General features: G+C 39.5%; 1 protein-coding gene and 1 long non-coding RNA gene across 4 annotated transcripts in view; both read right to left on the reverse strand.

Moving 5' to 3' along the window:
• Positions 1 to 1,736: 1,736 nt before the first annotated feature.
• The window catches only part of pde2a (phosphodiesterase 2A), a 178,380-nt gene continuing 165,667 nt past the window's right edge, over positions 1,737 to 14,449 (reverse strand). For all 3 annotated transcript variants that reach the window (XM_085131268.1, XM_085131269.1, XM_085131271.1), the window contains 7 exons: positions 9,895 to 9,942; positions 9,509 to 9,583; positions 9,266 to 9,365; positions 8,267 to 8,379; positions 7,368 to 7,406; positions 7,135 to 7,241; positions 1,737 to 5,280 (listed from right to left, as the gene is read on the reverse strand). In XM_085131268.1, coding sequence (XP_084987394.1) covers positions 5,046 to 5,280; positions 7,135 to 7,241; positions 7,368 to 7,406; positions 8,267 to 8,379; positions 9,266 to 9,365; positions 9,509 to 9,583; positions 9,895 to 9,942 — 717 coding nt within the window. In that variant the 3' untranslated portion in view covers positions 1,737 to 5,045. The remainder of the gene's footprint in view (positions 5,281 to 7,134; positions 7,242 to 7,367; positions 7,407 to 8,266; positions 8,380 to 9,265; positions 9,366 to 9,508; positions 9,584 to 9,894; positions 9,943 to 14,449) is intronic.
• Positions 11,679 to 14,446, reverse strand: LOC146504285 (uncharacterized). Its single transcript, XR_014868800.1, has 2 exons — positions 14,181 to 14,446; positions 11,679 to 13,485 (listed from the first exon to the last, which is right to left on the reverse strand). It is a non-coding gene; the product is annotated as an uncharacterized LOC146504285 (long non-coding RNA).

Here is a 14,449-nt window from a genome sequence, read left to right on the forward strand (position 1 = left end):
TTCTGTCATATATGCACTATTGGGTGATTCTCATAATTCCCAACGCTTAGGGTTTAGTCTGCTCCAAGCCTTTCTGACAGCTTTTTCAGTGCATGGCCTGTATAATGACACAGACAGCAGCTATCTCCCAGGAAGACAGCCCCACACACCTATTGTTCCTTTAAAAATATTTTATTTGGCTCAATAAGGAAAGCCCATCATAAAAATGTTGTTTTAAAGCAATCTGCTTATGTCAATTCTATTAAAAATATAAAATATAATATGTCCCCTTTAATCAAATTTTGCTTTCTACTATCGATACAGGGTTGTGGTCAGAAGTTTACACACACTCATCATTGGTATAATTTTCATGTGATTTTGGGCTTTTAATGATTTATTTGAACTGCTATTTTTCCAGGGTGCAATGATTGCACAGCATTCACCTTTAATCAATAAAAAAACAAAAAAACAAGAATTGGGGTGTACAAGTTTGGATTTATTTTGGATTTTTCTTAAAAAGAATAAATCCTTTCTTAAATGTATACATACACCATCTTAAACCTTTTCATAACTGGTACTGCAATTCTACAATTGATTTTAACTTGCCAGTGCTGAGGCCTATTAAATTCTCATTAGGGGTCACGATTGGCTAAAACTGGTAGTTTCAGTTTGCCAGCATATAAAGGATTTATTTTACAGCAGTCACTGGATTGACCAATAGTCAGAACAATGGGAAAGTCCAAGGACTTCAGAGACGATCTAAGAAGGAGAATTACAAAAGTAAGAATGTCTCTTTGAATCATTTCTAAACAACTGAGGATTCCAAGATCATCATTTAAACAATTGCACATCTGTACAAGTTATTCAGATATGTCATGACTTTGCCGAGATCTGCAGGAAGACCCAAACCCCTCAGATGGTCAGGAACCCAGAAACCACCAAGGTTTAAGCCTGTCATGAACTGGAAACTGCTGGAACACCAGCATCACTGTCCACCGTAAAGCAGCTTGTACATCACCATGGACTGATAGAGTGCTGACCGTGAAAGAAGTCCCTGCTACAAAATCAAAATCACTCGAGTGAAATTTGCAGCTGCTCACACGGACGAGCCAAATGTCTACTGCAGAAAAGCTCTATGGACAGATGAGATAAAGACTGAGCTGTCTCGCTTGAAGAGTTGTCATATATACAGCCAGACGTTTGCCAGAAACTTGTTGATGGCTACCAAAAGTGTCAAGTTGAGGCACAACTTGCAAAAGAACATTAAACCAAATATTAGTGGGGTACATGTATATGTTTGAGCCTGTATATATACTTTTGAGAAAATCCAAAGTCAATTCAAGCTTCAACACCAAATCTTTCATTTTCTTTTTAAAGTTATTAAAGATATTTGTTGTACAGTCATTCAACAGTTAAGAGAAATCATAAAAAGACCCAGATTTACCATGACATTTATGCCCATGATGAGTCTATGAAAGCTTCTGACCACAACTCTATACTGGAATATCTTCAACTAGGGGTTGATAACATATAATTTAAATGTAATTTCCCATTATAAAAGTATAGCTGTATGAACAAGCTATATAATTTCTATTTAAACTAATGTAAAAACAGGAGAAATGCTAACTACTTTAGGGGTAGATTTTTGTCCTAGGAACCCCTCCGAAATATGTTAGCCTAGCCATGCTTAACCATGAGTACATGTGGCACAGGTCAACAGGAACAGCAAAGATGCCTCTGTGACGACTAAATCCGTGTTGCCAGATACAAATACACAGTTCCAGACAACATAATACACAGTGCAGCATGTGGTGTGCACACACATTTAGAAAGGACAACCGAGAAGCCTTTCACCAGATTTATTTCAAGAAAAAAAAGGATTTAAAATGTTGCACATTTGCCTACTTCTGAAAATTGTCCTTGTTCAACACGAAGAACAAGATCACCAGCACTCAGAACTCAATGAAACAAATAATTAACAGATGAATATCCTGGATTTATTGGCCAGTATAAGCATCATTTATACATTTCAGATTTGCCTGGGTTATATATTATACGTATATCCCGAACAAAGATATAATTTTCTTTCATCCCCTCTGTTAAAGTCTGAGCTTAGGGTTGTTCAAAAATGGCTTAGCAAAAAAAAGAAAAAAGAAAAAAGAAAGAAAGAAAAGGAGAACAGAAGGCAACCACTTTAAACACATTACAGAACTGGATAAAAAAAGTCCCATTGTAAATAATGACAGACGATCAAGAAACGTTTTCTTTTGAAACTCTTGATATTTACAGCAATTATATTTTTGCCACTTTTAACAATTATGTCACAGGTGATTGTTACAATGACGTTACGTCACAGGTTCGAGTCCCGCTGCTCTGTGATGATGGGAAATCGATTGCGATCACAATCCATTGACAAGCTGTCATGACGTAGCGGGAAAAGTCAAATATGAACACAGCCCTCGTCGACACTCCAACATTAGAGAACAAAAATATTTTAAGTTCTGTCTGTTTTGTTTTTCTTTTTTCTTGTGGTGTTTTTATGTTTTCTTTTTCTTTTTCACTTTGCAGCTTGCCAAGAAAGTAGAAAATGTTTGCTTGGCACATTTAGCCCTGACTCTCTAAAACAAACAAACAAAAAGGACAGATACACAATCGTGATAGAAAACTGAAGCATTTTAGGATTAAAATTGTCACACTCCATTGATTTGTGTTTCTTTTCTAAATGGAAACATCATGATCTAACACTTAAAAGGCTTTGGCAACTCAGACCTAAAGCAATAATTTAACAAGAGGCATAGGTATTTACATAGGAATCTATGCACTGTCACAGAGGCAGACAATTTATATTGCACATGGAAAAAAAAGGACAAGTACATGTGAAACGTTGGTTTTGAAATAACTGAAAAATAAAACAAAAAAAAATGAGAGTTCAAGAAAGAGAGAGTGGTTCTTATACAGACACGTCTGTACGCCCTTTAGAAGCTTTGCAGCAAAACTATCTCGTCCACGGCAGATCAAGCACTTCCATCGAGCGAGCGCTGATGCATATCCCAATCTTGGTTTCACACATACATCACACCAGTTTTAGAGGCGATTAACCTTCCTCACTAATGGCTCCTCACTAATTGTCTTCAAAAGGATCCCATGAGGGTTCATAAGGTACTTTTCAAAGAGAAATCCTACATTGGTAACCTGCGATTTGAAAAAAAAATGAAAAGAAGCTTTCATCTTCTTCCATTAACATTATCGGGGCAGCATAAAAGGAAAGGGGGGAGAAGTAGGAAGAAATTCTGGTAGATCACTCGAGGTTTGTGTCAGCCTCGTTTCTGTGAACACCGCCTCTGTAGAGCTACACCGAACATTTCTCTCTTGCTCTTAACTACCTCTCTCTCACCCACGTACACGCTCGTGCCCATCCACACATTCGCTCATCCCCCACCCCCTCCCCGTGCAGCCCACGTGCAATGGTGTCCACTTTCCCTTTGTAACTATTCAGCGGTTTTCCTCACACTGCTCTGCAGCATTTCCTACTTTAAGCATCGTAAGGTAAAACTGAGCAATAGCGTACTGTAACATAAAACTCCAGTCAGGTTTTCTATGAGGCACAAGCTGAGAACATAACTTTCTGACGCTTACTTTGGAGTGCAGCAATAGTGAACTGCTGGATGGTTCCAAGAAAGAGTAATTTTGTGATGGCTACATCTCTAGTTCCTTTAAAAAAGAAAAAAAAAAAAACAATCTGGATGCACTGAGAACTGAACAAAACGCTTTTATGTCTGACTGGGACACCCGAGGGTGGCTGTGCAGATAAAAGAGAAAGAAGTGAAATGACGATTGTGACATCTGAGGTTCTTCACACGGGTATTTCACAGATATACATCTTCTCAGCTGATCATTCAGTCAAACACGTCGATACTCACGCTATCTCTATAACAAATATACAACATACATACTAAACAGACTCTTTATTTCAATTGTTATATATTAAAAGCTCTAAGAAAGGCAGCAAAGATGCGCAATAAGGCAGATCCATATGACACACTCGATGACACACTCTACTCTGGCACATTTGCACTTACAGATGAGATGGATCTTTTAAAGGGATTTGGTTACTCTTTACCTAAAGTGGGTTCATGAGGAAGTTAGTTAAGAACAGAAAAAAGAAGAAAGAAAAGAAAATGACCTAAATGAAGAGGAAATGTGACAGATGGAGGATGGTGAGAAGAATAAAGTGGGAGTCTTTTTAGTTAAGTGTTTAATGAAGAAGGGTCAGGGATCAGTGACTATGCCATTAATAAGTGATTGTCAAATTGTCCCCTAAACACCAAAAAAAGCAAGAAGTGAATCACTAAAAAGAAACAAAAACTCCCCGTGCGTCTTTATGGTCATGAATTTATTATTACACATATCCTGAAAAGCTGTAACTAAAATGTTTTGAGACAGAGTGGAGATGGAAACGGAGTGCATTCATTTCTTAGTTAATGGAAAAAAAATAAACACTGACCCAGATAAAAGGAATAAAACATGAGGTGTCCATACAGCATGCATTCATAAGCATCAGGTGAGGGCTATGGCAGCTGCTTTAAATCAATATAAGCTTTTATGACACATTTTACAGAAACTATAGCACTTTCATCTCACTGTTACATGTTGAAGTAGTCTCTGCTGTCACAATGAATCTTCCCCCCCCCCTTGATCTTGAGACAGTATGTGCATGTACATATGTGTCAGTGTAGCTGTGTGTTTTTACAATCTTAATCAGGATCAGTACTGTATGAATGAGCTTGTGACTAGTGGTAAAAACCTATTATCCCGGTATAGCTGCTGAAATAGACAAAGTCACCACCTTCTGCCATCTTCAGCCGGAGACGTGTGGCTCCAGCACTCGTTTCAGATCGCTCGTCTGATTCAGTTTGAAACTTTTGTCCCGTCCTGTCTGGCCTCCTAAGCATCTAAGTGGTTGACAGCAGAGAGAGACCCGTGACTCTTAGGTCACTAAAAAGGTATTCTCAGCCTCTTACGGGACCACGGAAAACTCGACGAAAACCGTCCGCAGCCTGCTGCCGTCACTGACCCCTCCCTCCTTCTGTGTCGTCGAGGCAGCCGTTGAGGCAGTGGTCGTCACTCCCGAAAGCGCCCTGGGCCTGCAGCAGCTCGTATTCCTGGTCCAGGAAGTCGAGGCTGTTGTTGCTAGGCAACCCACGGATGGTGAACTTATGGGACACTTTGGTCCACTGCTCACGGTTAGCCGCCACCCTCTCGTACAGCTCGGTGGCCCCAGGAAACAGTTCAGACAGCAGCCTGAGAAGACAGGAGGCAGCAGGTGGTGTTAATTTTAGGCCTACACACGATTGCTAATGAAGAGTCCTCAATGTCCCAGTCTGAGAGTTTGCTCAATTAATGCCACTCTAAATGAAATGGATTAATCATTCATATAATTATTGTTTTAATTTTATTTATTTAGCGTCATGTAATGATTTAAACCATGCTATCGGGTATTTAATCATCCAGTAACTGGCATTTTGATTTTTCACAGGTTGCAGTCACAGCACATTATGAGAATAAACTGTATATATAGACAATGTTAGTGGCCAAAGTGATGTCAATCACTGGTTTTTGAAGTCCTGTTTTCAAGCTTCCACTTTAAGCATTATGTGTTTGTTTGGTTGCTTTTTCAATAACCTCAGACTGAGAATCTGAGGATCATGTGTGCTCAAATGGTAGCAACCACAGGTGGTATAAAAGTCGTCACCCTTTGGTTTTTCAAATCGTGTTCTGAAACCTCAAGATGAGCGTTTGCCATTGCCATCTTCATTGATGATGACTTGTGTCATTAGCTAACGAGTGTGTGGTTCATGCCACCTCCACTTTGAAACGTAATATGAACAAGATTTACATAACAGACTTCATTTGTTCTTCAATGAGAACAAAAACAAGTTACTGAGCCCATAAAATCAGCAGAAAGGTCAAGATAGAAAGCTGATTTCCAACACACTTCTATTAGCACGGAAATCTTTTTGCAACCAAAACTAAACCCATCTGGTGGCCTTCAGATAAAATGCAGCTTTAACCTCCAAAGACCCGAACTCTTCCACGACATGTATTTTAAATTTGTCTTTGATATTTGGGCATATTGGGACCCGATTAATGTAAAACCAAAGAACTGCTAGATTTTTTTTAACCAGATTTTTGTTTCTAAGAAAAATGAGAGCCACATATGAGGATATTTGTTTCAAATTTCGATAGAACAGTAGCAGTATAATGTCCTCATAAGTGGATATCAGGCCATTGTAGCGCAAAATTGAGTATTTTGGTCTAAATAACCCAAAATGTGATGTCCACATATGTGGACGCCAGGTCCTAGGAGGTTAAGCCACTAGGCACACTCTTCTGACCTAGAAGCTACATCCATGCTTTATTCTATCTGTCTTAGTGACTTTTCAGTCACCAAGTAGTCCTGCTTCATTGTTTATTTCACTCTTATAAAGACCCCGACCGGTCACCAAAGAGATGGATGCCCCCCCCCCCGAGCCTGCAGGGGAGTTCTTAGTACTCGCTCGTGGGGATCGTCTGATTGTTGGAGTTTCTGTTGTACATTGTAGTGTCTTTATGTTGAGGAAAAGTGCCTTGAAGTAACGGTTGTTGTGATTTGGCACTATATAAATATACATATATCAACTGAATTGAACTCCTGCGACCATAATTTACAAATAAATATCATGCTGTATTCAACAAAACATGAAATGAAACAGCAGAGTCGCCTCCCCTGCAGGCCATTAGAAGGAATGGCAGGTATAAGGCTGGCTTCACTTTTCAGACATATTTCTCTATGATTATCACTTTAAAGGTCTATATATTGCAAATGTGATGCACTTGCTTATTTAAATTTACTGAATTTAATTAACATTAATTTTCAAACTGTTAATTTCGACATAATGAATTTATCTACCATTATCTGTTCTTGCTCCTTTAAATGAGTTACTTTGAGTTACAATCAGCCAAAAGACTCCAGAATCAGGGGATAATTTGTGCATAATCCACAGTTTTGTTTTAAGCACATAAAGCAACGTTTCAAACTAAATCCTTTGTGTTATAAAAGGACCAAAACAGATCCAATAATAATGAGTCTGTGCTGCTTTCACGTTTTGTACGCACTTGTAGATCGGCATGGCGATATGCTCCATGAAGCTGATCTGCAGTTCCGGTATGTACGCTTTCTCTCTGTCCATCATCTCACTGGGCCTGTTACCCATGGCTTTTTCCTGCAAACACACAAGCACAACTTTAAGCTATGATTAATGACCTCAGTCAGGCGTACAATAACACACTTTCACCACATGTTACTATTTTCACATGTCATTTAGCAGTTAGCGTACACTAAAACATACCAGATCTCCTTGAGAGAAGAACTCTTTATAAATCAGCTCCTGTAGGAACATAGCAGCAGATATTTGAAAGTCTTAACATGTGTCATATTTATAGAGACATCGTTATGTATGAAATTTACTTTATTTGTCTTTTATGCAAACGTTTTATGCTGTTACCTGCCATAAACTGCAAGGTCACTTTTATTAAAGCTCAATATTTGGTGTGATTGGGGTTTTTCACTGATAGAAATGCGTTATCTTGCTATTGAGATGATAATGTATCAACTGAGCACAGTAAAAGCCAATAAAGTCTTCCACAGAAATGTGCTATTGGTTTTGAAAACAAGGATTTACAGTTTATTTGCTTTAGGTGTTTGGAGATTGAGGGTGGAGGATTTGGGGCAAGGTTTACGGGTTTGGTGGTGGAAAGGGGGCAGGCCAAGATTAAACATAATCCTAAAATGGAGTGCGGTTTCTCAGAATAGAAAATAATGAAATACAGCTCAAAGGTTGTTTCCAGCTGTACAGCTTTGCATCTCATAATCTCCAATGTCCTAGAAATGGGTCAGTTTCACTGTACAAACACTGTTAATTAGAAATCTTTAGTCGTGTTGCTAAAAGATGAAACAGAAACTTCTTTCTCCTGCAAATCAGCAAACGCAGCATGAACCCGATCACACTAAAGCCTTTTCTATTTTCTTCTTACTTAGAATAAACTGCTACAGAGAGCAGTTTACTAGGTCAAAATAATTACAGCTATTACTTCCACTAAGCTTTTGGAATTTGTACTGCAGTAATACTGAAATATTAACAGTCTTAACTGAATTAAACACATTAATACAACATTTTTGCTACAAATGGCAAGTTCTAGTAAGTATGTGGTAATGTTTCTCATATACTGGTGCAGAACACAAACTGACAGCAATTTTGCGTGTGGTTTTCCAGCCCTTGGTTTGGTCTGACAGGTCACACGAAGTCATCAACAGGCACAGCAGCAGGGAGTGGTGGGTACGGCTTTTTGGATTGTATCCATCTGAAAAGCACACAAAACGCATCGCTCTGCGTTAACAGCATTTCAAGCACTGTTGCTGCCTTTCATCTCAGAGGAAAATCACACAATTCCGAAGCAAAAGTGCTTCAAACTCATTGCATAAAGTTCATTTTAGTCTCCAATATGCAAAATGATAGAAGTGACAATAAAAGAAGGTCACAACAGGATGTTAGATAAGCAGACTTTGCGTGTTTGGTAGGAAGAAATGATTTTCCAGTGCCTATTAACACTCTACACATTCATTCAGTATTCTACTCCATGATTGACAAGTCACCTATTCTAGAGTATGAGAAAGTTGCTAACTCATTTAGTGGTTTTTAATGTCCTTGAATTGCTTTAACGGCTCGAAATTGTTTCCACGGAGGAGACATCCACTCAGGATAACTTATAATTGGTTGCATTCAAGCGTAACAAACCACTGGCCTGGAGGTTACAGCCAATTACATTACATAAGAGTGTAAGCAACTGTCTTTTCTAAAGGGTAAATAGTCCAATGAAAGTGGAGGATTATTAAGAATGTCAGAGCTGAATGTTGCAAGCGTGAACTCGGATCTCTGCAAAATGAGTCAGTTCATGAAAAAGAAGCAAGTCATAGTGCAGAGGAAAATGGGTTATCTGTCTGTCTATGAGTGATCATTCGGCTCAGCGATGCATAATTGTACTGAAACTGTGAATTTCTAATGTTCTATAATGTTTCGTCTCCCTTGTGAAATCAGGCCACTTTAATCTAAGGAGAAGTAAAAAGAAATATTGCTTTGCTTTCAGTGTGAATCGACAATCAGAACCGAGCCTCCTGGAGCTGTTCACGGGTGTGAGTCTAAAGCAACTGCAGAGACGTGGCTGCGCATACTGAACATGTGACATGTACCATCAGACATCTTCTGCAGATCCTTGAAAATGCGAAGGTGGTGAGCAAGGTCCGTGGCCAGAATTATGTCTCTCATTAAATCCAACATGCGCTGGTAGTCCTAGAGACATAAAAAAATTATCGTTAGCTTGCAAAGGCGGTGATAGAAGCAAATGAAATATATGAAATCAGCGAGAGATTGAGAGAGAGAGAAAAAAGAAAGTTGTTGAAATGCACGAATGGAGAGAGGGTTTGATAATTCACCTTCCTGGAGAACTTCTCAAAGATGTTGCAGCCATGAGTGTTCAGAATAGCGATGGCCTGGGCAAAGTGATGTCTCTGGCGTGGCGAATAAAGCATAATGACGAAACGTGTTAGAAAACGGTGACTCTAAAGTGACTAATGCTGCAATGCAAAAGGCAAAAACCAATTTAAATTCCTCACATTGCCTCATCGCTGCTGCAAAAAAATGTCAAGATTGATTTTGGCCACTAGATGTCCTAGCAGAACACTACATTAGCAGCTCTCAGATAATGGCATTCATTAACTATGAAGGAGCAAGCCTATACCAGTAATCGCACAATTTTATCGTCTCTGTCATAGGAAATAAAGATTTACACAGTCAGTGCGAAAACTTTGAGAGACTTTACCTCCATCACAGATCCCTCTGAGCTGTAGAGAGCAGCCAGCACAGATTGCTGGAAACATAACAGACACACATTGGAAACACAATCCTTTTAGCATGCGCGGCACATTGATTCAAATCAACATCCTCCAATAACATATAGCAGTGTTTTCTCTTTAACAGGAGATGGCAGCTCTCAATTGAAAAAAATAAAATAAAATAAATATATATATATATATATATATATATATATATATACAGAAGCTTATCAATGATGGATTACTTATGTCTTATAATGTGTGTCTGATTTAGGTTTGTGCCTGATTAGAGTGTAGCAGGGCGACACGCTTCTAATCACCTCGTGATTAGACCCTGATAAAACCGTGCAACCCTCGCTATTACCCGGGATGCTTCATCTCGAGCATTTAAAGTAAAATTTTCAACATTATCATAACTCTCACTGTTGTTGTCATGTTAAATGAAATAGTTTGTGCGTTCCTTCCTGGCTTTTGTCAGGCGGGGAAAGTGATTCACAAATAACATCCCCCTAACGTTTGCTTTTTAATTTATTCATATGGTTTTTTTCTTTTTTCATTTACAGTAAACAATACATACTAATACAATATTGTTAATGCAGTAACCACTATCATTTACTGCAATATCTTCTCTTCTTCTGTCTCTTATCTCCTCTTATTGTGTTCTTTCTCTCTCAGTCTCATCTGAGTGGTTAGTATCTGGGCAGAGTGGATCCTCTGGGGATCCTCAGGAGCGGGCGGTTTGGGAAGGCAGGCCAGGTCACTGTTCCTGTCCTCTTAAATACACGCTCTGTATTTGAGAGGATAGGAAGCCCAAATAAACAGGCCAAATAAGTGGAAAGATACCACAGCATATACCATAATAATAGATATAAGTTAAAATTACTGAACTCATATATCCAAAAATGAAAAATGCCAAAGACAAACACAGCTTCACTGGCATAAAATTACATTTTTGTGGCACCAAGGTGATTCCTAAAGAGGACACATCGATGCATCTGGCCTTTTGCTCATCCATCTACCCATCTATTTATCTCAATGGATCATCTATCAGTCATGGATTGGTTTTCACGGAGCCCAGACCTCAACATTATTGAAGCAGAGTGGGATCATCTTGACAGAAACATCCAAAGAAGAGCTTTAAATGTCCTTTAAGAAGCCTGAAGAACTATTCTTGAAGACGACTAAAAGAAATGAAAAGACTAAGAGAGTTCATGGTACCACACTGGTACCTATTTTTTGTTACCTTCCTTGTGGGTTTGTATATATTTAGTAGGGGTGCAACGATACACAAAATTCACGGTTCGGTTCGGTTCGATACTTTGGTGTCACGGTTCGATATTTTTTCGATACACAAAAATGTTCATGCCTTTTTATTAATTTGTCATTTATTAAATTTTCACGGCACATTCTGCACCACCTCTCTGTGCGTTCATCATTTGTTTGAAGCCAGCTCACCTCCTGCAACCACTTTTCCGAGAATACCCGCTTCTTTTGTGGTTCGGACTCCTGACATTTCTTTGGAGGTGGAGGAACACCAAAGTAATTGCTTAAAGGAGCTTCTTCGACATCTTTAAGAGTTCTAAACAAATGTCTGTCCTCCTCCAGAAAATCTTATGTATGCAAACACGCGTTGCAACTTCATATCTTGTGCACGTTTTTTATTTTGACAGCGAATGCGCACCTGCGGACCACTTATGTGTAGACCTGGTTATTTAGCTCGTCATATTGCAGCCACAGAAATTCTTTTGTCCATGAAACCATAAAGCTGCACTTTCTTTTTGCCTTATAGTCTGATTTGTCATAACTTTTCCGTTTTGTGGTAAGCTTTTCTTTGGCTGTCACGTCTTCACCCTGACCTGTCTTATTTGGCTCAGCAGAACTAAAATATATATCCTGCTACTTTTACACACGCATTCACATAACGCTCAGCGATTCTCTGCGCGATCAACCTCTCACATGTTTAAGCTGCGGGAGATTTCACTTGTCATGTTTGCATAGTAAGCTAACGATTGATAAGACGATGTCAGAGGAATTGGTGCGCAAATTATCATCACTCACCAATCAGTGCTGTCGCTCTCTATACACAGTTCGCGCTTGCAAAGTGAAAGCAAAAAACAAGCGCAAATTCAAACGCGATTTCAATATGTCACATATTGACAGTGGCTCATCGATGCCAATGACATAATTACCCAGCTACATTTCCGAAAGAATGCAAAAGCATTGACATATATTTTTCCTTCCTATGATAGGCCGACGAGCAGAGCAGGGCAGCCCGACTGGAAAAATCGCTAGCCCCGGGACGTCGGGCTAGCGATTTTGCGAGCCCTGTATCTGATTGAGGAATCACTCATCTTTGGAAAAGAGAGTTTATTACAGAGAAATGGCTCTTTCCAAAATAAAAGCTATACTATACGCTTCTTCTGGGCTATATTCTCAGCAGCATAGTAAACATATCAGGTCCCCATAAGGAGAATCATGTGCTAACGGCTGTCTAAATGACTCGGGTAAAGTTTGTATGCGTGCTTGTTGTTTTTGTCTGCTTCCACTTGTCTTTGCACTAGGATGCTATCGGGTAAATGTACAGTCATATTCGTTGTGTTCCCACTAGTGCTGTCAGCCTTAATCTGAAATGAGGTTAACGCCACAACACGGCAAATCTCCGTTAACGAGCTACCGCGGATTGCCCCGTGTGTGGGGCTGGACAGCGTCAACACATTAACGAGCTAACTGCGCTAACACACTAGTTCCCACTCATGTAATTGAGCATTGCGTGGCACATCTGACATACTGTTTTACTTTAGTCCATGACAGCTTACCTTCAGGGTCATACGTCACATGAAGACCAAAATAGTTCCAAACGCCAGATCTGAATGAGGGTGGGGGAGGTTCAATTTGCCATGTTGCAACAAGCTTAACTTCTCTCTCGCTAGCTTGCCCTGCGCTCAGTGAATCTGTGTTCGACTACTCCGCCTAGGCTGCACTGTCGAGCGCAGATCCACTGAGCGCTCAACACAGACAGCACCGTCAGAAGGAAAGCTGATAAAATAAATTAAAAATGTTGTATTGTTCGATACATATGCGTACCGAACCGAAAGCACTGTATCGAACGGTTCAATATCGATACGAGTATCGTTGCACCCCTAATATTTAGCTGTCATTTGTATGATTATTTTCCTTGCTCTAATTAGTATTTCTTTTTGTATTTATCAAATAGCTGCTTTAGTTGAATTCACTGTGTTTAAGAGTTCAGAAGCCTCGTCTGTTTGTGGTTTCCTTTTAGGATTTATTCATTTTTATTCATATGTTTTATTCCTTATTAAGATGCCAAGTTTTCAGTTGTTATTAGTTTTTATTTTTACCGTTGACGTTGCTTTTAGTTCACGTTTCACGTTCACCTTTCTACGTTCCTCCGTCTCGTCCGCCAATCTTCCCTCCATGTCAGGCTCATTCTATTCCATCCGTTGTGTTGTGTTGTGTTGTGTCACACTTCCTGTTTTCTGTGTCTTGTGATGTGTTTACTTCCCCATCTCATTATATTTGTTGGCTTCAGCTGTGTTAGTACCTGCTACCGCTCCTCTCTATGGCTGTATCCCAATTCAGGGTCTGCAGCCTTAAAGGCCGCATTTTAAGGCCGATTACGTCACTGGAGGCTGTCCCAATTCGAAGGCTGCTCGAAATGCGGCCCTCAAATGCGTCCTTCATTTCCCTGAATTTTAAGGACGTGGCGATGTAGACTTCGTGGCCCAACATATCCCAGAATGCATAGCGCGGTGGGTGTGGATAATTTTGCCAAAAAAAACGGCAGATGAGGGGCGCCCGAAGAGTAAACTTTAAGTATGTACGGAATATTATGTCACTTATTTATGTGCAAATCTTCAATAACAAAGAACATTAAAACTTTACTGTTGGCCACATGTCGGCAAAGTTATGTGACATTAGTGACGTTTGTACTAACTTGGTTTTACAGCCTTTACTTTAAAATATACGCCGTTCAATAGCTGAGCTTAATCAGAGAATGATCAAAGTTCATGTAGAAACAAACAAACAAATGAACAAAAGATGTTCTCCTTCATTTCTGTCAAACAAAGCTGTATGAAACGTTTCCAGCTGTTAGTATCATGGTTGCTAGGCAACCTGGGCAGCGCAACATAGGCTAGACCGTCCCATTTCACAAGCCTCGCACTTCCGGCCTTAGCGTTCTTTAAGTACGCGGCCCTTGAGGATCGTTGAGGCTGCGTACTTTAAGGCTGCAGACCCTGAATTGGGATACAGCCTATATCAGGTGTGTCTCTGCCTCCCTCTGTTAATTGCAGTTGCTCGGAGCTTCCCTGTATCTCCTAGTGTTTTTGGATTACTTGTTCATTTCCCTGGTTTGTTTACTTATTATTGTGTTTATTTTCCCTATATCAGCTTTTGGACTGAATAGAAGATTAAAAACATAATGGATTTTTTGTCTGCCCTGCTTAGAGCCTTGTTTATTTTCCTATTTTTTTGTATCATTCCTATTGCTTTCTAATAAAACAAAAGCAAAGTATGTGCTCT

This window comes from Neolamprologus multifasciatus, chromosome 14 (genome assembly GCF_963576455.1).
Source record: "Neolamprologus multifasciatus chromosome 14, fNeoMul1.2, whole genome shotgun sequence".
Classification (NCBI taxonomy): Eukaryota; Metazoa; Chordata; class Actinopteri; order Cichliformes; family Cichlidae; genus Neolamprologus; species Neolamprologus multifasciatus.